A 21688-nucleotide genomic window follows, 5' to 3' on the forward strand; every position below is an offset into this window, starting at 1 on the left:
CTTGCCCGTCAGCCAGGGCTGGGCCTAACAGTTCCAGCCTCCGGAGCCAGTGTGAGAACAGGAGGAACTGACGGGAAGCGCCCAGTGCCCCGGCCCACAGCGGAGCTCGGAAGGAGCTCACTGCTGCTGTTACCATCACGTATTCATTTGACAAACATCCCCCATGAGACTTTGCTCTAAGGTCTCCTGGTCCCAAGAGAGAAAGGAGAGTGGAGGACGGGCCCCAGGCAGCAGGCCAGGTTGGGGGGGGGGGGGTAAGGCTGCCACTTAGGAGGGTGATGGGATGTGGGGGGCATCCTCCCAGGGGAGCGAGGGCTCTTGTACCCCAGTTCGGCACGACGCCCCTCCTCCGTGGGGCGGCCCCTGGGCAGGCGTCCGCGCAGGGAGGGAGTGCCCCCAGAGCCTGGCACTGCCTAGAAATCCACACGCAGGCCCGCCCTGCGGGGGCTGACCCGTGGGCCCCCTGGGCAGGGCCAGCCGCGCCAGGGACAGACTCACCCCCTCCCTTCCCACAGCTCCAGGCATGTGAAGGTGGCCCCGTCCTCCTCCCTGGGCGGTCCCCCGCTCAGCCCTGGGTTTATCTCAGGCCATGCCAATGACGCCCAGGTGCCCACCGTCCCCGCCATGGGGGTCCAGTCTGGGAGTTTGCGTGGCCCATGCAGCCCTCCCACTCGTGGCCCAGCTAGCACCTGGCAAGGCTGGTTTGAGGGTGGCCAGCGCTCTTCTTGGATCCTCTCCCTCCCTCCCAAAAGGAAGCCTCCCCTGAGCGCAGGGGCTCCCCTGTGGCCCCCGGCAACCCCCCGACTCACCCTGTGCTTTCCTTGCAGGCTCCGTTCAGGACCATGAGAACAGGCTTCCCCAGGGGCCCCCTTGGACCACCACGTCCTCCTAGCGCCCAGACGGAGGGGCCATGCCCGGGGAGCAGCCCCGCCAAGCACTGCCCCCAGCCATGACCCGAGACCCGCAGCCCTGCCAAACAGCTGGTGGCCTGGGGGGGCCCTCCCAGCCCCCCAGCGAGGACGGCGGCCCAGCCAGCAGGACCACCAAGGCCACAGGCAGCAGGGCCTGGGTAGGGGAGCCTCCAGAGTCCCAGCTGTGGCAGGCCAGGGAGGGGGAACCCAAGGCGCCCCTCCTGAGAGCCGAGTCCCTGAGCAGCCTCGCAGGGAGGGGGGGCAGCCCGCAGGGCACCCCCGGGAGGAGCCCGGTGCAGGCTCTCACGCAGCAGGCCAGCAGGGCCGACGGCAGTCCCCAGCAGCTGTACAGTCGGAGCATCTCTGGCCCAAGGGTCAGACACACTCTGGACAAGACTCCTGAGGGCCCACAGGGCGAGGACCCCGGGCCCCCAGAGGCAAAGGCCCCACCGACCCCAGAAGAGCTCAGTTTCCAAAGGTGCTTCCAGGAGACCCCCTCCAGCTTTACCTCCAGCAACCATACCTCACAGAAGGCCACCTCCGGGCCCCCGCCCCTCCGGCCCCCCTCGGGCAGCAGTGCCAGTCCCTGCCGGCCGGCCTCCTACTCGGAACTCCAGGCCGGGGGCGCCGACAGCTGGCCTCCCGCTGTTGGGAACGGCTTCCCAGGTGCTAGATTTGGGGTCCCTGCTGCCAAGCCAGAGCCTTTTCCCGAAGGGGACGGCCCCGTGGTGGCCTCCTTCCCGTACCCCCTCCGGGCACTGCACGGGCCTGGCCCAAAACCCTTCCCCGCGGACAGGTCCCCGCCCACGTGCGGGGAAAGAGCGCTAGTGTTTGCCTTCTGCCAGCCCAGGGGAGTGTGGCCAGAAGACGCGGTGGGCACAGGCGCCGCCTGCCCCTTGCCCACCCTGCCCACGCCCCAGCCCCCACCCTGCTACCCGGGCCGGCCCAGCCTTGACACCCCCAGTGACCTCGGCTGTGCTCCCCCACAACCTGGTGCTGCTCCCCTGGCCCCCAGCCCTTTCTCAGAGAACCCGGCCACCTTTCCAGACAGTTTGCACAAGAGCCTGACCAAAGCTCTGCCTGAGAGACTGCCTTTGGCCCAGGACGACAGGCTGGGGAGCCCCAGGGGGCCCCCAAACTCTCTGTCCCAGAGGCACTTTCCTGGGCAGCCCTATGGAAGGCCCGGGGCCAGCGGAGTGGGGACCAGCCCAGGGCCTCTAGACACAGAGCTGGCCACCCCAGGGCCCCTGCCCACCAGACTGCCCCCGCTATGGGACCCTGCCGCAGCCCCTTACCCGACACCTCCCCTGGGACCCCCAGCCCCTGCCGGGAATGCCTTCTTCAAAGGCCAGGCCAACCTAGGCCAGCGCCTTGGCCTCCCCCAGAGCTCCCCACTGCCCTGGCCCCAAGTGCTCCCAGCCACCGGGCCTGGCCCCCAGCGCATGGAGGTGCTGAGCCAGCTGCCTTTCCCCGCAGGGGCCCCCGAGTGGCAGGGCGGCAGCCAGGGAGCCCTGGGGGCTGCCGGCAAGACCGCCGGGCCTGGGGAGAAGCTGGCAGTCCTGAGAAACAGTCCAGGTCAGCACGGGGGCAGCTCCCCTGGCCTGTTCGCCTACAACGGGCTGAAGGACTCCGGAGCCCAATCCCTGTTCTTTGGGGTGGCCCAGTCCCAGGTCTCACCCCGGGCAACCCCCAGCCTGCCCCCTCCCCGAGTCGTGGGCGCCTCTCCCTGTGGGTCCCCGCTGCCCTCACCGGCCACCAACACGGCCAGCAGCAGCTCCTGCTCCTCGCTGTCCCCGCTGTCCAGCAGCCCGGCCAACCCTAGCTCGGAGGAGAGCCAGGTGTCCGGCCCACTCGGGCCCCCCACCTTCTTCCACACCCCTGCTTGCCCCCCGGAGACCAGCAGCCCCTACCCGTCCCCTGAGCCCCCACACGCCGTGCCCAGGCACTATCAGCCGGAGCCCGTCGGAGAATTCCCTTTCCCCGCGGAGGGGCTGGGGCCTGAGGGCTCTTTCAAATGCTTAGAGGAGGCCCCCTTCTCAGGCTCAGGCCCAGAGGCCAGGCTGGAAGGCTTCCCCCAGGAGCCACCCCCCTACCCGGCCCACCACTTCCCCCTGAGCAGCGCGAGTCTGGACCAGCTGGACGTGTTGCTCACCTGCAAGCAGTGTGACCAGAACTACAGCAGCCTGGCCGCCTTCCTGGGGCACCGGCAGTTCTGCCGCGCACTGCTGGCCAGGGCCAAGGATGGCCCCCCGCAGCCCCCGGGCCCTCCTGGCCCCCCCGCCGCCCCCAAAGCGCCAGCCAGCGGGAACCTGAGCCTGCTCAGCCACACCAAGACGGTCCCCTTACTGCTCAGCGGGGACCTCCGGGCTGACGGCAAAGAGGACCCCCTGAGGACCAGCTTGCTGCCCAGCCTGGCCACCGCCCCCTTCGCCCTCCCTGCCACAGACCTGGACCCTGAGGACGACGCCAAGCTGGACAGCCTCATCACCGAGGCGCTCAACGGCCTGGGGTACCAGTCGGACAACCCCGAGATCGACAGCAGCTTCATCGATGTCTTCGCTGATGAGGAGCTTTCCGGCCCCAGAGGGCCTGGTGCTGGGCAGCCCCCCAAGACCAAGGTGGGGGCCGTGCCAGAGAAAAAAGCCCAGCACCCGCTCCCGGGCGAGGCCGCCCCTCTGGAGCCCCAGGTCCCCCGCCCTGGGAATGGGGGCTGCCCGGCCCGCAGCCGGCCCAAAACCCGATCCCTGGGCCCCGCGCCCACCGAGGCAGGTGGGGCTGGCCTAGGCAGCCAGCAGAGGAGAGGGAAGCGGTTCAAGTTGTTCCAAAAAGGGCTGGACCCCTCCAGCTCAACCGATAGCCGGAAGGGCCCCAGAGCCACTTGCCTGAGGCCGAGGAGGAAAGGCCACGTGGCGGAGGCACCCCCACCCCGACCCCGGGACCTCAGGACCCAGGCCCCCAGGAGCCCCGCCGATCCCAGCCACCGGGCCCTCCCCATGGAGACTAGGAGCTCACCACGCCTCCGCCTGTCCCCCGGGAAGGGCTCCAGGAGGAGGAAGCCCCGGGCCGGCACCTGGAGCAAGGAGCTCATCCACAAAATCGTGCAGCAGAAGAACAAGGCCCAGGGGCGGCGTGGCCCAGGCGGGTGCCTCCCTCAGGCCCCGGTGAGGCAGGTGCCCAGCAGCGCTGAGCTGGGCTTCGGAGAGCTCACCTGTGCCTCCGAGTCCGAGGAAGAGGACGGGTCACAGCCGCACGGCTCCTGCCTCCGAGGGCGGCCCCGCCAGGGCTGTGGCCGGCGGCACCGAGGCACAAAGCAGAAGGAAGCCGATGTGGCCCCGGGCCCTGAGGAGGACAGAGGGCCGCAGAAAGCCAGGACGCTCAGGAAGCAGGAAGCCGCAAAGGTCAGGGCCCCCCCCAGCCCCAAGGAGCCAGGCAGTCCTTGCCCAGGCCCCGAGGAGAGAGGCCCCAAGCATCTCCTGCAGGTTCCGGCCAGTGCCGGGGCCCCAGAGGAGAACCGTCCGGCCCTGGACTCCCCCCCGGAGACCAAGAACCCCAGACCTGAGGAGCGACTGCCAGGTGCCACCGAACTCCACAGAGAGGCTCCAAGCTCTTCTCCAGCCTCCTGCGGGGAGGGAAGCCCCCGGTCCCCAGCCCCGGAGCCAGGCAGAGGGGACCCCCGGCTGTCCCGTGGGAGTGTGCCAGGCACGGCCCAGGGCACAGAGCCGCCCACCTCCCAGGACAGAGAGGACCCCTACCCATCAGGAGAGCTGCTGGTGCCTGTCGCTCACGCCGCCGACACCTCCGCCCTTGAATCTGGCGCCCTGTTTTTGAAGACTCCTGATCTTGGCTGTGGCCCTGCTCTTCTTAACAGAGACCCAGTGGGGGTTCCACTTGCCAGAAAGGGGGCCCAGCCCTACAGCAGTCCCCCCAGAAAATTGTTCCTCGGACCCAAAGACCTGCCTGGCTGTCTCCAAGAAGGCCTCTACTCCAAGCCCTTAGCACCGGACTCTCCAGCTGCCAGCGGCGCACGCCGGCCCCAAGACGGTTTGCACACCAGTGTCCTTGAGCCAAAACCACCAAGGAGTCCACCCTACACGATCCATGGGGGCCCCGGCAAAGCCGGACCCCCGCTGACCCTGGAGTCCACGCCGCTCTTCCCGGGGCTGCCTACAGATGGGCTTGACCCGCCCACCTACAGTGGCCGGCAGGGAAGTGGAGACACCGACCCCCCGCCCCTGTGCACTGATCCTCCCCCAAGGAAACCACAGTTAGAGCCACCATACTCTCTGCTTCTGCCCGACAAGGGCTGGTCCCTGCTGGAGGAGGCCCCAGTGCTGGCCAGCCATGTGGGTCACCTTCCCGACCTCTTGGGGGAGAAGGCCTTCAGTAGGAGACGCCCCGGGGAAGCAGCAGAGGCTGCCAGTCCTTCCCCTCTGCCTGGCAAGGTCAGCGAATGTGGCATCGCTTTTATGGGCAGCCTGTCCGAAGATGAACTAGAAATCAAAAGACTGGTCGCCGAATTGGAGACTCAGCTGCAGAGTAAAGGGGTGTCCGGGGCCCCAGAACTGCCGTGCGCAGCTGGGCAGGTGGGCAGAATGCAGGCCGGCACAGGGGCCCCTCTGCCCACCCACCAGGCCGCCTCGCCCCCCAGGGACACCTTCTCCGAGGCCGACCTCACCGGCCTTGGGGTGTTGACTCCACACCCAAAAAGGGCAGAAACAGCAGTGGCCACCACGGAAGGGGGCCTGGGGAGCCCCCAGGAGGAGTGGCCCTCACCCCACCCAGGAGAAGCAGCCCTCTCCCCCTGTGTGCATCTAGACGGGGCCTCTGGGGCCCCCAGAAGCCTCAGTGGGGCCGACCGCAGCTTCCAAGCAGTACAGAGAGCCGGGGTCTTAGAGACAGGCCTCCCAAAGGCCAAAGGGGACTGCGGGGCCCACGCAGACGTCTCTTGCCCCAGCCCTGGAGAGCTGTTCAAGTCTCCACGGGATGTGAGCTGCTTAGCAAGGTGTAGCCCAAGCCATGAGCCTTTACTTCCCAAAAATAATGAGGCTGCCAAGATGCACCCAAGCCACGCCCTGTCGCCCCTTCCCTGCACACAGGCAGGAGGGCCCCGCCGAGACCCCCCCGAGCTGGAAGCATCTGGCCGCCCACTAGCCCACCTGGCGCCCAGCTCGGCCTCTCAGGGGGCCGCCCCGTCCTGTGATGCCGGTCATGGCGATGCGCCCGAAGAATGCTCTGCGAGCCAAGCAGGCCCGCCCCACTCTGCTGCGGGGGGCCCTGGCCTTAAGGGTGATGAGGAGTCTGTGCCCGTGGGTGCCTCCCCGAGTCCCACCTGCGCGCCCAACACCGGTCCTGGCAGGAGGCCCCAGGACCCAGCCGCAAGCCCCCTCCGTCAGCTGCAGCTCCTGGTGGCCAGAGCGGCTGGGGGTGAGGAAGACGCCCTGGGCTCACAGGGGCGCCCGTCTGCTGGTACCCCAAGCCCTGGGTCTCTGGAAGGGGACAGTGCGGAAGGTGGGGACATGGCCCGCAGCCCCCCCCAGGACGTCTCCGCAGCGGCCAGACGTCAGCTGCAACCTGAGGCTGACGGACGCCTGGACCTCCTCGGCCAGGCTGGGGAGCCCGAGGGCCGAGGCAAAGCAGGCAGACAGCGGCCGGATAACTGGGGGGATCTGCTGGGGCTGGACAGCCTCTTCACGGTCAGTGCCAGTCCTGAGACTGCCCTGGCCGGGGAGGCAGACCAGCTAGGGGGACAGCTCCAGGGAAACAGCCAGCTCTTAGGCCTTCGGAAGGAGGCCTGGGCCCCCCAAAGCCCTACCTCGTGTGATGCAGAAACTTTGGTTCCGGCCTTGGCAGTGGCCCACGTCCGAAATGGGCCTGAAGCCCAGACCTCCGAGAAGGCGGCCAGCCCGGGCCTGGAGAAGCAGCTGCTGCTCACTGGGGACAACCCCGCTTCTGCCTTCAGGGAGCTGACCACCTGTGTCCCCCGGCCCACTTCTGCAGCCACCCCCATTCCCTGCGGCATGGAGCATCTGCCCCCGGAAGACCCTCCCAGGGGACCTTCAGGCGAGCTGGGGGGGCTGCTCCCAGCACCTCCAGCCTGCGGGGATGCTGACAGCCCGCAGCCCCTCCCACCCCCTTCTCCTGCCGGGCCCCCTCCACGAAGGGCTGACTGCAGCCCGGCCGCCGCAGATGCCGGAGCTGGGCCACCTGCGGCAACTCCCCCATCTTCGAGGACAAGCCCCTGTGGCTTCAAGGAAAGCCTGGCCCACCGCCCCCTCCTGGGGGACCACAGCCCCCCGCAGAACCCTCCCTTGGGCCGGCCTGGCTGCATCCGTGTCTTCACTCCGGCCTGGGGGCAGGACCACCCTAAAGGCAGCGTGGCAGGACCTCTAGAAGATTCCAGAAAGGAGAAGCCAAGGCGCTCTCCTGCCTGTGTCACCAGTTCTCCCCCCATGAGGCCCGACTCCCCAAGAGTCACCACGAGCACCCCTGCCGGGCCTGACGTTGCCACCGCAGATGGCACAGGGGCAGAAAGAGGCCCTGGGGTTGCCCATCCAGACCCGCACGGCTGGGGAGCCTCACCCCACCGCGGCCCCAGCAGGAGGCCCCCTGGCCCTGCCTCCCCAGAGCCCCCAGGCAACAGGCAAGGCCAGGGTGTCACTGTTGTGCCCACCAACACTTCCACATGGGGGGTCACGGGGCCAGAGTCCTGTGCCTGCCAGGAAGGCGAGGCGGGGGCTGATTGCTCTAGCGCCATGACGGCCCCCGGAGCGGACACCAGCGACCTCGCCGTCCCCTGCCCGTCCCCAGAGATCCCCCGGGGCAGAACCGCGTCTCCCAGCAGCACAGCCCAGGACTCCAGACCTAGCTCTCCCCGGAGCCTCAGAACCGTTCACTGCACTCCCCAGAGTCCACAGGGCAGCAGACAGAAGGCTGTGTCCACAGAAAATGCCCCCCAGGAGGACGGAACCTCCAGCGGGCGGCCGGTGACCTGTGAAGTGTGTGCAGCCTCCTTCCGCTCCAGACCGGGCCTGAGCCGCCACAGAGCCCGGAAGCATGGGCTGCACAGGAGCCCCCCCGCCCCACCCGGCCCCCAGCCCCCAGCATGCCAGCCCCCCGGAAAGAGGAGCCGCCGGGCACCTGGGAAGGAGAAGTCCAGCCAGGTGCTGAACGGCCCTGGCCGTGCCACTGGGCTGCCTCCTGACCAGGGTACAGAGGCTCCTGAGGATGCGTCAGGTCCTCAGCCAGCCAGGGGACTCAGTGCGGGGAGCACCCTGGGCTGTTCCCCCAGCCGGGAACCTCATCCCCCAGGTCCGGGCGAGCCGGGAGAGGACAGGAGGCCGGCAGAGCCCAGGAAGCAGGCCCCACTGGTGGGGGACAAACGCTGTCCCAAACAGGCAGACAAAGGAAGCGGCCAGCGGCAGGGCGGGGCGCCCATGGATGTCCCCAGCAATGTGGAGGGGAAGTTGCAGGGAAAGGGGAGAAAGCCAAGAGCCAGGAGGTTCCGGGAGGCGAACGGTCCTCCGGTCAGTCCCGGTGTGATTTCTGGCAGAAGCCGCCGGGGTCCGTCCACTGCAACTGCCAGTCCCCCGGGGCCTCCGGGCAGCCTCGACTCGGTGCAGGCCGAGCCGGATGCCAACACCTGCTGGCCCGGGGTGATGGAGAACACGGTGGACACAGATCCGGAGGAGACGCCCGCACAGAGGTCACTGCAGGATTGGATGACCCATGTGGAGGGGGTGGGGTGGGCGCCGCCTGGGGACAGGCCCAGGGGACAGAAGGCAGCCCTGGCCAGGGGCTGCTGGGGGCCCAGGGAGGCCAGAATATCGGACGTCCACAAAGAGCCAGCGGGGGCAGCTGGGGCCGAACCTGCAGGGCACCGCAGAGCAGCGGAGAGTGGATCGGGACAAGGAGGAGGGGAGGGGCCTGGGCCCTCCTCCAGCCCCCCAGGCCCTCAGGAGACACATGTATCTGCCGGAGGCGCCAGCAGCAGCTGCTCCCCGGGCCCCCTGCACAACCCAGAAGCGCAGGTCAGCGTCCAGGCATGTGAGGGCGCAGCTCCAGGAGCCCCCAGCCCAGGTCTCCGGGACCCTCTGAGCCTGTTTGAGGACGAAGCCTCCTTTTCACAGCTCTTCCCTCTGGGCGACCGCTTGACGCAGAAGAAGAACCCCCGAGTCTACGGGAAGCGCTGTAAGAAGCCGAAGGCCCCGCCCCCGCCCGAGCCCCTGCGCGAGGTGGGGGGCTGCCTCGCGCTGGGCTCGGCCCGCCTGTCCACGGACCTCAGCGACTCGGGCTCTCTCTGCCTCTCCCACGAGGACCCGTGGGGTGACGAGGCCGCGGGTCTGCCGGAGTCCTTCCTGCTGGAGGGCTTCCTGAGCAGCAAGGTGCCCGGCATTGACCCCTGGGCCCCCAGCCCCAGCCTGTGGGCCCTGGAGGCCGACCCGGGGGTGGACTCTGCGGAGGACCGCGGGTCAGAGAACATTCCCGAGCTGCACATGGTTCCGCCGTCTTGGCGAGACCTGGACCTGCAGGTCCCAGCTGAAGGGGTGACCTCTTCTCTAGGAGAGCTGAGCCCAGAGCCCCCCGACCTGGAGCAGGAACGCTACGACAGCGGGCCCCCCGGGGCCGCCGTGGACCTGGAGATGCTCCGCGCCAAGCTGGACGAGCAGGACCTGGGCTTCCTGACGCCCCGGGACGCCCCCGGGGGTGTCCTCAGCACCGGCTCCTTAGACTTCGCGGAGCCGCCGAGCCCGGGCGCCGCCGGGGCGGGGGGAGCGCCGGGCCGGGACCGGCCGGCCAAGGCCAGCAGGGCGTCCTACAAGTGCAAGGTGTGCTTCCAGCGCTTCCGCGGCCTGGGCGAGCTGGACCTGCACAAGCTGGCCCACAGCCCCGCGCCGCCGCCCACCTGCTACCTGTGCGTGGCGCGCAGGTTCGGCTCCCGCGAGCGGCTGCGGGCGCACCTGCAGGAGAAGCACGCGCAGAGCGGGCCGGGCCGCTGGGCCTGCGGCATGTGCGGGCGCGCGGCCGCCGACGTCTGGATGTACAACGAGCACCTGCGGGAGCACGCGCTGCGGTTCGCCCGCAAGGGGCCGGCGCGGGGGGCCCTCGGGGACTGGGGCGCCGGCCGGCGGGGCGCACGCGTCCCGGGCGGCGGCGCGGGGCAGGCGTCCGGACCCCGCGGGGGCGGGCGCTCCCCGGCCGACGGGCGCCCCGGGGAGGCGTCGGGGCCGCAGCCGGGGGCCGGGAGAGGGTCGCCGAGGGACAGCGCGAGCCCCCCGGCTGCGGCCGCCCGCCCCGACCCCGAGCGCACCCCGGCGCCGGACGGGGCCTCGGCGGGCAGCAGCCGCCCCGCGGCCTGCGGGAAGCCCCCTGCTCCCCGCGGCTCTGCCCAGGCGCGCGCCGGCCGCTCCCCGCCGCCCCGGGCCGGCCGCGCGCCCCCGGCCTGCGAGGACCCCTCGCGCGACTGCCACCACTGCGGCAAGCGCTTCCCGAAGCCCTTCAAGCTGCAGCGCCACCTGGCGGTGCACAGCCCGCAGCGCGTCTACCTGTGCCCGCGCTGCCCGCGCGTGTACCCCGAGCACGAGCAGCTGCGCGCGCACCTGGGCGGGGCGCACGGCGCGCGGGGGCCGCTGGAGCTGCCGCACACGGCGCTCTACGCCTGCGAGCTGTGTGCGCACGTCACGCGCGGCGGCCGGCGGGCGCTCGTGTGCAGCGCCTGCAACTACACCTTCGCCAGGAAGGAGCAGTTCGAGCGGCACATGCGCAAGCACCGGGGCGGGGCGCAGCCGCCCTTCGCCTTCCGCCGCGTGCGCAGGCCCGGCGCCCCCGGCCCCAAGGCGCCGGCCCGCGAGGGCGCGCTGCCCAGCAAGCGGCGCCGGGTGGCCGCGCCCGGCAGCCCCGCGGGGCCCGGCGCGCGGGGGCCTCTGTCCTGGGGCTGCAGCCCGCCCCGGAGCGAGGGGTCGCTCCCAGCCCTGCTCCGGCCCTGCCCAGAAGCAGCCCCTGGCGCCACCAAGGGGCAGCCCGGGACCCCGGAGAGGCCTGTGGACCCCGTGGGCCCCCCGGGGACGGGGGGCGACGTGCCCTCTGACCTCCAGGAGCCGCTGCCCCCGGCTCTGTCTCCTTTCCCGGCGGCCTCCGCTGATGGCCAAGGTGGCCGCAAGCCAGGCGGAGCCCCGGCGAGGTCCGCAGGTGAGGCTTCTCCGGGCAGCCCTGGGCCTCCTCTGCAGCAGGCTCTCCCGCTGGGGGGGTCCGAGCCGCGGCCAGGGGCCAGAGGCCAAGATGGAGAGGGAAAGAGGGCTACTGGCCCATTCTCAGGGAAACGCAGGACCCCAAGTACCCCTGACCTTTGCCTGGAAGCCCCGTCCCTCCCCCAGAAGGAGAAGCAGGTGTCCACAGGACTCACGGTGCCCGAGGGAGGTACAGGGGGTCCCTCCCACAAGGGCAGTGCGGTCAAGCCTTGGGGTGGCCGGAGTTCCTCAAAGGACAGGTCGGCTATGCCCACCCCCAGCAAAGCCCCCAGGTTCCCGGTTCCACCGAAGAAGGTCGTGGCCAGTCCGACACCCACAGAGCTGACCCATGGCACTGAGCCTACCACCCTCAAAGCCAAGCCGAGCCCCAGCACCCAGGGCAGTGGAGGCCCACGGCACGGCAGCAAGACGGCAGGTGGCAGCCAGCCCCAGCCGGCCAGCGGGCAGCTCCAGAGTGAGACGGCCACGACCCCAGCCAAGCCCAGCTGCCCAGGCCAGGGCCCCGCCCCAGACAAGCACCCTCCTCGAGCCAAAAGTTCTCCCAAGGGGCCAAGGGAAGCCGGTGACCAGGGTTCCCGAGGGAGCCTGGACACCAGGGAGGATGGGGAGGTCAGCGAGAAGAAGAGGAAGGGCCGGGCCCCAGGGCCAAGCAGGAGTGAGAGTGTGGGGAGCTTGGGGAGAGCCCACTTGGTCCCTGACAAGCCCCCCCGGGCCCCCCGAAAACAGGCGACGCCCAGCCGTGTGCTCCCCACCAAGGCCAGGCCCAGTAACCAGAGCAGCCCGATGCCACCCCAGCCGTCAGAGCAACGGCAGGCGGGCCCTGGACACACCCATGGGGACTGCAGACGCAGCAAGGAGGGACAGGGCAAAGCCTGCCCCCAGGGGAGACCCCTGCAGAGACCCCCGAAGAGGGACAGAGCTGTCCACGGTGCTGAACCAGCCGACCGCCGTGCCTGCCGGACCGCCGCCTCCCAGAACGACCTCCTCAGCCAGCTCTTCGGGCAGAGACTGACCAGCTTCAAGATCCCGTTAAAGAAGGACCCTCCAGAGTAGTTCACGGCCGTGAGTGAGTACCTGGGAGCAGGGCTCGGAACAGCCCAGCACTGGGGGCTCCTATTTGTGCTGATGGGCCTCAGTCCTCTGAGGGCGTCCGACGGGGGCCGCGTGGCGGTCCGCCTGACTTTGCACAAGCACTTGGAGTCCGGCCTTAGGGCCGAGACTGTGATACTCTGAGCGGGGCCTGGGTGGACAGCAGTGCCTTTCTGGATGGAAGGTGAGGGTGAGCCCCTTGGAGACCATGTAGCTCTTTTCTCGGGACCAAGAACTCGAAGAGAGAGCCAACCCCGCCCCCCACCCTGTGCGCCCCGTTGCCCAGGCGCAGAACTCCTCAGACGACTCACCCGACGGTTTGCACATCCCCTCCCCATGTCATCTGGCAGGGAAGTGAGCCGAGGCCACCTGCAGTCAGGTCACGGCAGGTCCCCTTAGTCTTGCTGCTGTTGCTGGAGGGCTTAGAAGCCACATGTGGGGGCAGGGCTGTCCCCTGGAAGAGCCCAGGTTCCCAGGGCTCGCCAGGATTCTCTGGCCGCCGAGTGGCGACGGCGGCCATCCGTGCTGCTCACGGAAACGCCGATCTCTAGCGCACCTTGACCCCTGGGCATCGAGTTCCCGTCAGGAACACAGAGAAAAGCTGCTCACCAACCAGCTCCCGCCGCCCGCTCTCCCTCCCCAGCCCCCGGCCTCTGCGGATGCCTTTCTAGAGACTTCCTCCCACAAGGAGCTCTCCGCTGCAAGTATCAGCTATTTTACTCTGAATTTCTGGTGCTATTTTGTGTCGTAATGTGAATTCAGGCTTCCTTGGCGCGTTTCACCTGGAGCATTGGGCGGGGAGACCAGCTGGGGAGGCGCACGAAGGCCCACGGACACCGGCGGCCCCGACAAGTCCTTCACTAGCTCCCCCGGCCGCTTGCTGGCCCCAGCCCCAGGGTGGCGGTCCGCGGTCGGAGCAGCCAAGTGGGGCACTGCAGGCCGGGGCATGGCCCTGTGGCCTGACCCTGGAGGCGTCTCGTGCACTGACATGACCCAGGGGTGGCCGCACATGTCCTGTCTTCCACGGGGCAGGAGGGTGGGCGAGGTTTCCTTCTGTCCTTAGGTATTTCTGAGGTTTGTGGTTTGCGTCGTTCTGTTGGTTTGTTGTGTTGTTGTTGTGTTTTCTTTTTTTTCACTTTTTTACCTTGGGTGCAATGTGTGTGTCAAAAGTTTTTATTTTGATATTTTGAAAGAGACCAAATAGGCCCAAATTGACTTTCTCAAAGGTGCTGCGTGTGCTCAGAACGCCTTTATTGCTGATGAATGAGACACGGGACTCTGAGGTTGTTCTGTGCGAATCATGGTGAACACATCCTGTCAAATATATCCTCAGTATTTTCCCAGAGAGCCTCCGTCTGTCCTCTCGCCGCCCCCCTGCCCCCCCGCCCCCCACGCGAGCCCCGGGGCCTGGCCCAGAGAGCCTTGGCTTCCGTGGACGCCTCTGTCCCTGCAGAGCTGCACCCGAGCAGCCAAGCAGTCCCTCCAGCTCCTCCGGGCCCGTGGACGCGGCGGGGGACCTGACCTGGGGCATGGGAGCCAGGGGGGCAGAGTGTCGGGAACTTGCCCGCGCGGCTCAGTCTGGGGTCTCGGGATGGCGGCAGAGGCGGTTGGAAGGGTCAAAGCGGGAGAGAGCACCCACTGCAGGCTCAGACCCTGGGGCCCACCGTGTGCTGAAGACACGCCTCGGAGACCCCGGCGTCCAGGACAAGTGTGCCTAGAGAGCAAGCAGGGCTGTCCAAAGTCAGGCAGCCATGCTGTCCTGCCTCTGACCCTAGGGCGCGAGGGGCACTCAGAGCCGCCCCCAAGGTACGTGCAGGGGAGGGGAGGGGACTCCCGGGGAGGGGGACGCACAGGTGAAGCCATCGTGGGGTCCCACCACCTCTGCTCACCTTGCTCGGCCAGGAACAGCCTTCCCAGGCGCTCCTGCTCAGGCCAAGCCCTCCCAGGGCCCGGGCCACCCCTCTCATGTGGACATGCCTACTGTGTGTTGCCCTTGGGGGCTTCCCGACCGATTCTGTGGGGAGCTGGGGGCTTTGGTCTCCTTGGAGGTCTCTGTAGCAGGGCCTCAGAAAGGGAGACACAGAGGGACATAGGGTTGGATTCTGGTTGGGATGAGGTGAGTCTGAGCTGTGTTTGACAATGGCCGTCTGGTGATTTGGGGTGCAGACCCCTGGGGCGCGGTGGGGTCCGCAGTGCTGGGCACCTCTGTTCGACCACACCTGGGGCAGAGGGGGAACCAGCAGCATCTCAGCCCCTGGGAAAAGGAGGGAAGTTGCAAGCCCCACCCCAGACCACAAATCCGAGCGGCCGTGCCCGCCTGGCCGGCAGGTGGCAGCATTGGCCTGGCTCCGCGATGCCCGCGGCTCAGCTGCTGAGGCCCAAGGGCACAGTGCCCGCCAGCTCCCACAAGCCAACGGGACAGCACGCAGGCACCCCGACCTCATCGACAGGCTCAGAGACACACACGTACTGTACAGCGTCACCCGGGCCGACCCTGGGGCCCACAGACCCCAAACACGGCAAACACACCACCTCGCCCAGACTTTGTGCAAGGTGAGTGACATATTGCCTCCGGTCTGGGGACCTAGCCCTCTTGACGGCCCCGTGCACATGTCCCAGAGCACCCTGTGCCATCCAAAGATGGGGGGTGGGTCGGGGGCACCCGGGCATGGGCCCCGTACCAGGACCACAGATCCCCGGGCCCCCTCAGGCCTGGCTTGCCAGCCCTCTAGGAAGCCCTGTAACTGCGGGTCCCTCTGGAGCTGCCCTGAGGCAGGCCGGTGGCCCCGGGGATACCATGTCTTAGCAACAAGGCCACATAAATGCGTGTATTGTTCAGTCATATCCTATACGAGGCCCAAAACCTGACCCCAATGACCCCTCGGCCCCACCAGTCAGAGACAGGGTAGGAGAGATGGTTCTTGGGACCAGGTGAGGGAGTGCAGATACACGGAGAGCCCGGGGACACAGAGGGTCAGGGCGGCCGCCCATGGCCTGGCCCCTGGAGGGAGGGAAGCTGGTGGTAGGAGCAGATGTGCCCCGGCCGCCTCCTCCAGGCCCAGCCCCAGGCGTCCCACGGCATATCGGCTCAATGCCCCCCTCCCAGAAAATACGGTGGTTTTCCCAAGCTTCTGGGGTAGAATCCCGCCTCCTGGGGAAAGTGTATAGACGGCCACACTCACACAGTGGCAAGACTCGGGACCAAAACGGACCCCCAGAGACAGGAGCAAAGAGCCTCTGGAGAAGGATCGGATGCTTGCCCTCTGGGGTGCTCCCCAGCGTCGGGGCTCCTCGAAGCACCCCCCACGGAGGCTGGGACTTGGGGGCCCTTGGGTCCTGCCCGTGTTCCCTATGAATGGGCCACATATGGGCTCTGGAGCTCCAGCCCTGAAGCCGTGTCCCCCTGGCCCCGTGTCTCTGTCCATCCAGTGGGCAGGCAGTAGGCAGCTCACTTCCTGGGAACCTGCCTTCAGGGCCCCACGTCCCCCTGCCGGATTGTAGCCCCGGGAGTGACACAATGAGCCCCCTTGTAGCCGTTTCTCCTTCCCAGCCGCTCCGGGCCTGGGCACCCAAAGCCATGGCCCCTTTCCCACAGGGCAGCGCCCCCTCACCTGGAGCCCCCAGGCGTAGAGTGGGGCAGGCCATGGGGTTCCAGAGGCCCGGGGTTTGGTGGGCTTGGACAAACCGCAGCTCAGTTTGCTGCCAAGAGACCCCTAGGCCAATCTCTGGGGCCGTGTGCTGTGCCGCACCGGGAGTATGAAGGGACAGTAGGGCCCCGGGTGGGGCTGGAGCCCCTTCTCTCTGGAGCTCAGCTCCCCGAGCCATCAGCGGGCACAGGAATCACCAAAACGTTCTGCGGCCCTGACCATCAGTGGCTGCGTCCGAGGCTAAGAATCATGGCCCCCTGGACCCAGCCGGGTCCCCTGGCGCTGCCTGGACCCTCTCGCCACCGTCTCCCCTGGCCTTGGCCTTTGTCTGGCCAGCACCTCCTCTTGGTGGCTCCCAGACCCAGCACGGTGCCCCACCCCCCTCCCTGCTTTATTTATAGCACAGGTCACCCTGCCACGTGTCCCATGGCCCACTCCTCCGCCATGGCCACAATCCTGCTCCCGCCAGACCCCAGTGGCACCCTGTGTGTGTGTGTGTGTGGTCCGCAGTTGTCCCTGCGCTGCCTCAGTGAGGGGGTCCCTATGTGTTCGGGGTGGGAGGAAGGGCAGAGGGCAGGAGGGGAGGCAGGAAGCAGCAGGAAGAGAAGGAGAAAGAAAGGCAGGAGGCCAGCGGGGACGCCAAGGTTTCCTTGCTGGTGACGTCACGTGACCCCAGCTCCCAGAGACTGGGAAATATCTAGATAATATTTCCTGTCTGCGCCCGACACTGCCTTGGCTTGCAGGGTAAGTGGCCACACGTGAGCAGTTGCATGGAAGGGTGGCTCTCACTAAGCCCCAAGGACCGTCTGCAGACGTCCTGTCCTGTCCCGGGATGCCTGAGATGCTGGCCGCACAGAGGACTCCCTGGGGGTGGAGGGAGAAAGGGCTGGTCCCGTGTGGTCCCAGCCGAGCTCTCTCTGTCCCTCAGAGATCCCAGAGATCAGATGGGGTCCCCAGCTGCCAGCGCACGGCCAGAACCACCCCCAGCCCCGCGAGGGGGGCCACGGAGGCAGCAGCCTGGGCCCCCCACCACCACGCCCACCCAGCCAGCCGCCAAGGGTGGCCCGGGCAGCACCTCGTTGTCACCAGAGCTGTCTGGGCTCCTCCCCTGCCCCTCCCGCAGGCCGCCTCCTGATTCCTAACTTAATTTATTTTGACATCCTCGCTGCCGTTTGACCTCCTTACGGAGTCACGTGGTGCTTAAAACTCATTATCCCCCCATTGCAACAGGAAGTTAATTAAACCCTTCACAGAGCCAGTGTTGATGAATGTCAGGACGGGCCTCCGCGGCTGCCAGCAGACTGGTGGGGGTGGAGCGAGGCCGGGCCTGGGGCCACAGATGGAGCCGGGATACCTCTTCCTCCAGCACGGCCACCAGCGTCCGCTCTGGAACAGAGTGTGTGGATTCCCAAGAGAGGACGTGGCTCGGCCACACACCTGTTGTGCAGCCTTGGGCAACTGGCTTACTTCACTCTTCTGAGCCTTAGTTTACTCTTCCAACAAATAGGAATTCTAACAGTCCCTTCTTCAGAACGCCATCATGAGCAGGCGGTCCTGCCCCCGCACCAGGGAAGCCCACGCTGAGCAGCGGGTGTAAGCTGACGGCGCTCCGAGTGGACAGAAGAGACACCAGGCCTGCGAGCTGCAGCAGAGACAAGAGCCCGATCTTGTCTGGGAGCAGTGAGGGCTTCCCTGAGGAGGGTGCAGCCGGCAGCAGAAACAGCTTGTGCAAGGGCCCTGTGGCCACAGGACAGGCGAGGAGTTTCCGAGGAGAAGGTAGAATGGGGCAGAGCTGAGCCCGAGACTATGACACGTGGCTGCTGGGAAGGTCCCACTGGCTTCAGTCCACAGGAAGGGCAGTAGTGGCTGTGGGGGACCTGCAGGGTGGGCAGGGCAGGGGGATGGGGGAGGGGCCTGGAACTGGGGGCGGGGGGATGGTGGCACAGTACCAGGGCACATCTCACGGCTGTGAGGAGGTGACATTCTGGGCACGGGGAGGGCAGTGTCTCAGAAAGAAGGCCCTCTGGCCTGGCCTCCGGACATGCACACCCGTCAGCTCGGCCCCAGGCTTCCCCCGCCTCTGCACCCGCCCTTCCTTTAGGAAAGGACGCCCTCTGCCCTCCCCTCTTCCGGAAGCGTCCTCTTCATCCTTCAAGGGCCACCTTAAGTCTCTAGAACATGCTATGGCTCCCTTGGTCATAGCCCGGAAACCAGCCTAAGGCCTGGCACGTGGGCGCCTCTTCCCCACCCCTCCATCTGCCCCACCTGGGGCAGCCCTCGTCGGCAGTGGGGCAGCACAGCGCATGCCCACAGCCGGCCAGCCCACAGGTCAGAGGGCAGAGGTAGACCAGGACGGCAAGGCCAGAGGAGCCCTGAGGGGTCACGCCCCCAGCCCCACTTACATATGAGGAAACCAAGGACAGGATTGGTTAAGGACGTGGTTGGGGTCACACCCTTAAAAATGGCAGAGCCAGGATTTGGGGCCAGTTCCCCTTGCTCCCAGGCCTGGCCTCACCATGTGGGTGCTGGAGCTCAGCTGCCTGGGGCTGCACCCCGGCCCGACCTCGTCTGAGCTGTGGGACCACTCTGAGCCTCTGCGTCTTCCTCAGCACCACTGGACCCTCCCGGTGCTTAAAAGCAAGGCTTCCATGTCCCGGGTCCAGCTCAGCTGCTTTCTGCGGCACTGACTCTGACATCCTAACCGCGGAGCGGAGCACGAGGACGTGGGGAGGGAACTGGCCCAAAGGAAGGGCTCACAAAGGTGATGGCGGCGGCGTCCCTGGAGCCGGCACCCAGTCAAAGCCATGCCCGGGAGACCTCCGCGGAGCCTTGCGACCCTGGCGGGCAGCTGCCCAAAGCTCTGATCCCGGGAGCGGGGAACAGCCAGGCTGCAGCGGGACAGCCCAGCTCCACGACGGGAACTGACAGCCCTACATGCGGGCCGAACAGAACTCCGTTCACCCCACCAGGGGCTTCGGGATGGCAGCCCTGGCGCTCCTCGCACACACGCAGGAGTGGGTGGAAACAGACTCGCAGCAGGCGGTGCGTGGGGAATGGAGGTGGACACTCTCGGCCACCCCACACCCTGCTCCTCCCACCTGATGGGGGCCCCTGCCAAGCTGCCCTTGGATGTCACCTTCTCCAGGCAGCCTACCCCAAACTCCCCAGGCAGGGGCGGCTACGCCTCCTCTGCGCTCACACAGACCTTCCTCCGGACAGTGTTCCTTGCTTCTCATTCCTTTCTCCTCATTCCTCCTCATTGCCAGCAGACCTCCCCCGAGGGGTAGAAGCCTGTGCCAGTCAGGTCCTATGGTAGTGCCACCCGTCCTAAGCAAGGCTGTGGTTTCAACTTCTGGGGCCATAGGGTATCCCCCAGCAGATAGGAGGGGCAAAGCTCAGGAGGAGAGTGCTCCGGTGACAGCTCTGTCTGGGTCAGACTCTCCAGTGCTTCAGGGTTGGTTGTGTGACCCCTGCAGGCGCGTGGGGTCCCGCCCTTGGGAAGGCCCCACACTTGGTTTAAACGCGCTCTTTGGCTGCCCTGAAGGTCCTAATTTTCAAACAGGAAGCCCTATGTTTTCGTTTTGTACTAGCCACCCCCCTCCAGTAGTCATCCGTGCTGGTCCCCAGGCTCCGTTCCTGACCCACCCCTGCCTCTAAGGCACTGGGAGAGCTGGGTGTGTCCTTCCGCTTGGGGCCTCGGGTCTATAATCTGTGATGGGAAGCGGGGAGCCGCACTGACTGCTACCTTCTGCAGCCTAGACAGGCAGAGGTGATGGGGCGGGGCTCTCTCCCCAGACCCTCCAAGGCCTCCTCAGTGCAGGGCCCCAGCCACTCCCCCCGCACCTGCCCGATGCCACCTGCTGTGCATGGAGCCTCCCGGCCCCCTCCTCTGGAACTCCTCCTACGCCCCAGGTCCCCATCCTGTAATGGGGCCCTGCTTTGGGAGGAAAGGCAAGGCCCAACGGAAAGCGAGGAGAGGTGAGGCGCCCCATTCAGGTGACAAATACTGTAGGAGCTCTGGGCTGAGGGGACCAGCCACCTGTGGGCCCCCGTCTCCCCAGAGGCGGCTACAGCACCAGGCAGCTGTAGGAAGGTTGCCCCTGCCCCGGCGCAGGGCAGGGAGCAGGAAGCACTGTGAGCCACATCATCCTGAGCCAGTGTCTTGGCTGCCTGGCCTCAGGGTCCCCATCCGTCCTGTGGTGGATGGGCAGACCTCGGGGGACCTCAGCCTCCTGCCCTGCCTGCCACTCTCCTGCCCAGAGGCCCCTTGAGCAGGGGCGGTGTGGGGGAGAGTGCCCAGGCTGCAGGGGTAATCCCTCTCCTCTTCCATGGGGCAGGGGCATAGGTAACAGGGGTCAAACGGAGGGGCATGTCTCACAGACACAGTGCACAGCCTGCAGCCCGCCTCTGAGGACTCCCTGCCGTCCCAGCGGCCACCCAGTTGTCTCTGCAAAGGTCTTCTGCTTGGCCCCTGGGCCTCACTCACCCCTTATTTCTTCTGAGTATGGGGCAGAGGCAGCAGTTACCAACTACGGGCAGGCTAAGACTATTAAAAGAATACAGTTCAACTTGGGGGCACAGCTCCTCATGCCGTGTGATTTGAGCTGCCCTGGAAAATGGGGGGCCTCTGGGATCCTATGAACATGACCCAAAAGACAGGAGAGACAAGGTCCATTTCCAGGGCTAGAACAGACAGCACTGGCCCTGTTCCAGGCTGGGAGGCGATGCGAGTGTCCGCTCAGCCCGCAGAGGGGCCTCTTCCCGGGGCCTCCAGCAGGGGCGCCCTGGGGAGTCCGGCCCGGCCCAGGGGCAGTGCCCGGGGTCGGGGGGAAGCTGCTGCGCGGGCGGCAGGGACAGCCTGCTGGCTTCCGCACCCTCCCCGACTTCCAGCCAGACGGGAGCCCAAAGGAGGAGGACCTGAGGTCCCTGGGGACCTTGGGGGTCGCAGCCGCCGGAGGCCGTGGACCCCAGAAATGCTGCTTCCACCTCGGTCTCGGACGGAAGTCCCCACCCGGCCGCAGCCGCCTCCACACCCCAAATCTGGCCCAAGACACTGGGGGGCGTCAAGGCCTCGGGCTTCCTGAGCGGACCCTTACTGTACGCGTCCCAACGGCGGAGGGAGCTGGAGGGGAGCGCAGGGGTCCTGGGCGGGGCCGAGGGCCTGGGGGCGGAGCCAAGAGGAGCCTGGGGCGGGGCGAGGGGGGGGTGAGCAGAGCCTCGCGGGGTCAGGCTTGGGGGCGGAGCTAGCGCCGAGGGGGAGGGTCCAGAGCGACCCGAGGCTCGGCCGGACCCGGTGCCGCTGGGCGGCGGGAAAGAATACGTCGCTGAGTCAGGGTAAGGCCTGGGAACAAAGCTGCGGGGCCGAAGGAGGAGCCGAAGAAGCCAGAGGTCTGCCCGGGGCCGGGGGCGGGGCCAGAGCCGTGCAGACCGGGGGCGGGGCCAGGGCGACAGGGGCGGGACCGAGACTGCAGCGAACCAGAGTCCGCCCGGGGGCGGGCCCGCGGGGCGCGGGGGCGGGGCCTCGGGGGAGGGGCCAGCGCGGCGGGGGCGGGCCGGAGGCGCGGCGCCGGAGACACGCAGGCCCCGCCCCCGCCGTGCAGGCCCCGCCCCCGCCGTGCCGGCCCGCCCGCCAGCCAGCCGGGAGAGCCCCGGCCGAGGCCGCCCGGTTAGCCGCGCGCTGCCCGCAGGTTCCATTGAGAAAAGCCGAGCGGCGGCGGCGGCGGCGGCGGCGGCGGCTGCGCGGGAGCAGAGGAGCCGGCAGCAGCCCGCCGCCCGCCGCCCCCGGCGGTCGGCGCTC

At 67.8% G+C, this 21688-nt stretch overlaps 1 protein-coding gene across 1 annotated transcript in view; it reads left to right on the forward strand.

The window, feature by feature from the left end:
* ZNF469 (zinc finger protein 469) overlaps nucleotides 1-12208 on the forward strand; it is a 37310-nt gene extending 25102 nt beyond the window's left edge. Inside the window, exon 3 of the mRNA XM_059381643.1 lies at nucleotides 828-12208. Within this exon, the coding sequence (XP_059237626.1) occupies nucleotides 911-12208 (11298 nt within the window). The 5' untranslated portion in view covers nucleotides 828-910. The remainder of the gene's footprint in view (nucleotides 1-827) is intronic.
* The last annotated feature ends 9480 nt before the right edge of the window (nucleotides 12209-21688 follow it).

The sequence above is a fragment of the Mustela nigripes genome, chromosome 17 (assembly GCF_022355385.1).
Source record: "Mustela nigripes isolate SB6536 chromosome 17, MUSNIG.SB6536, whole genome shotgun sequence".
NCBI lineage: Eukaryota > Metazoa > Chordata > Mammalia > Carnivora > Mustelidae > Mustela > Mustela nigripes.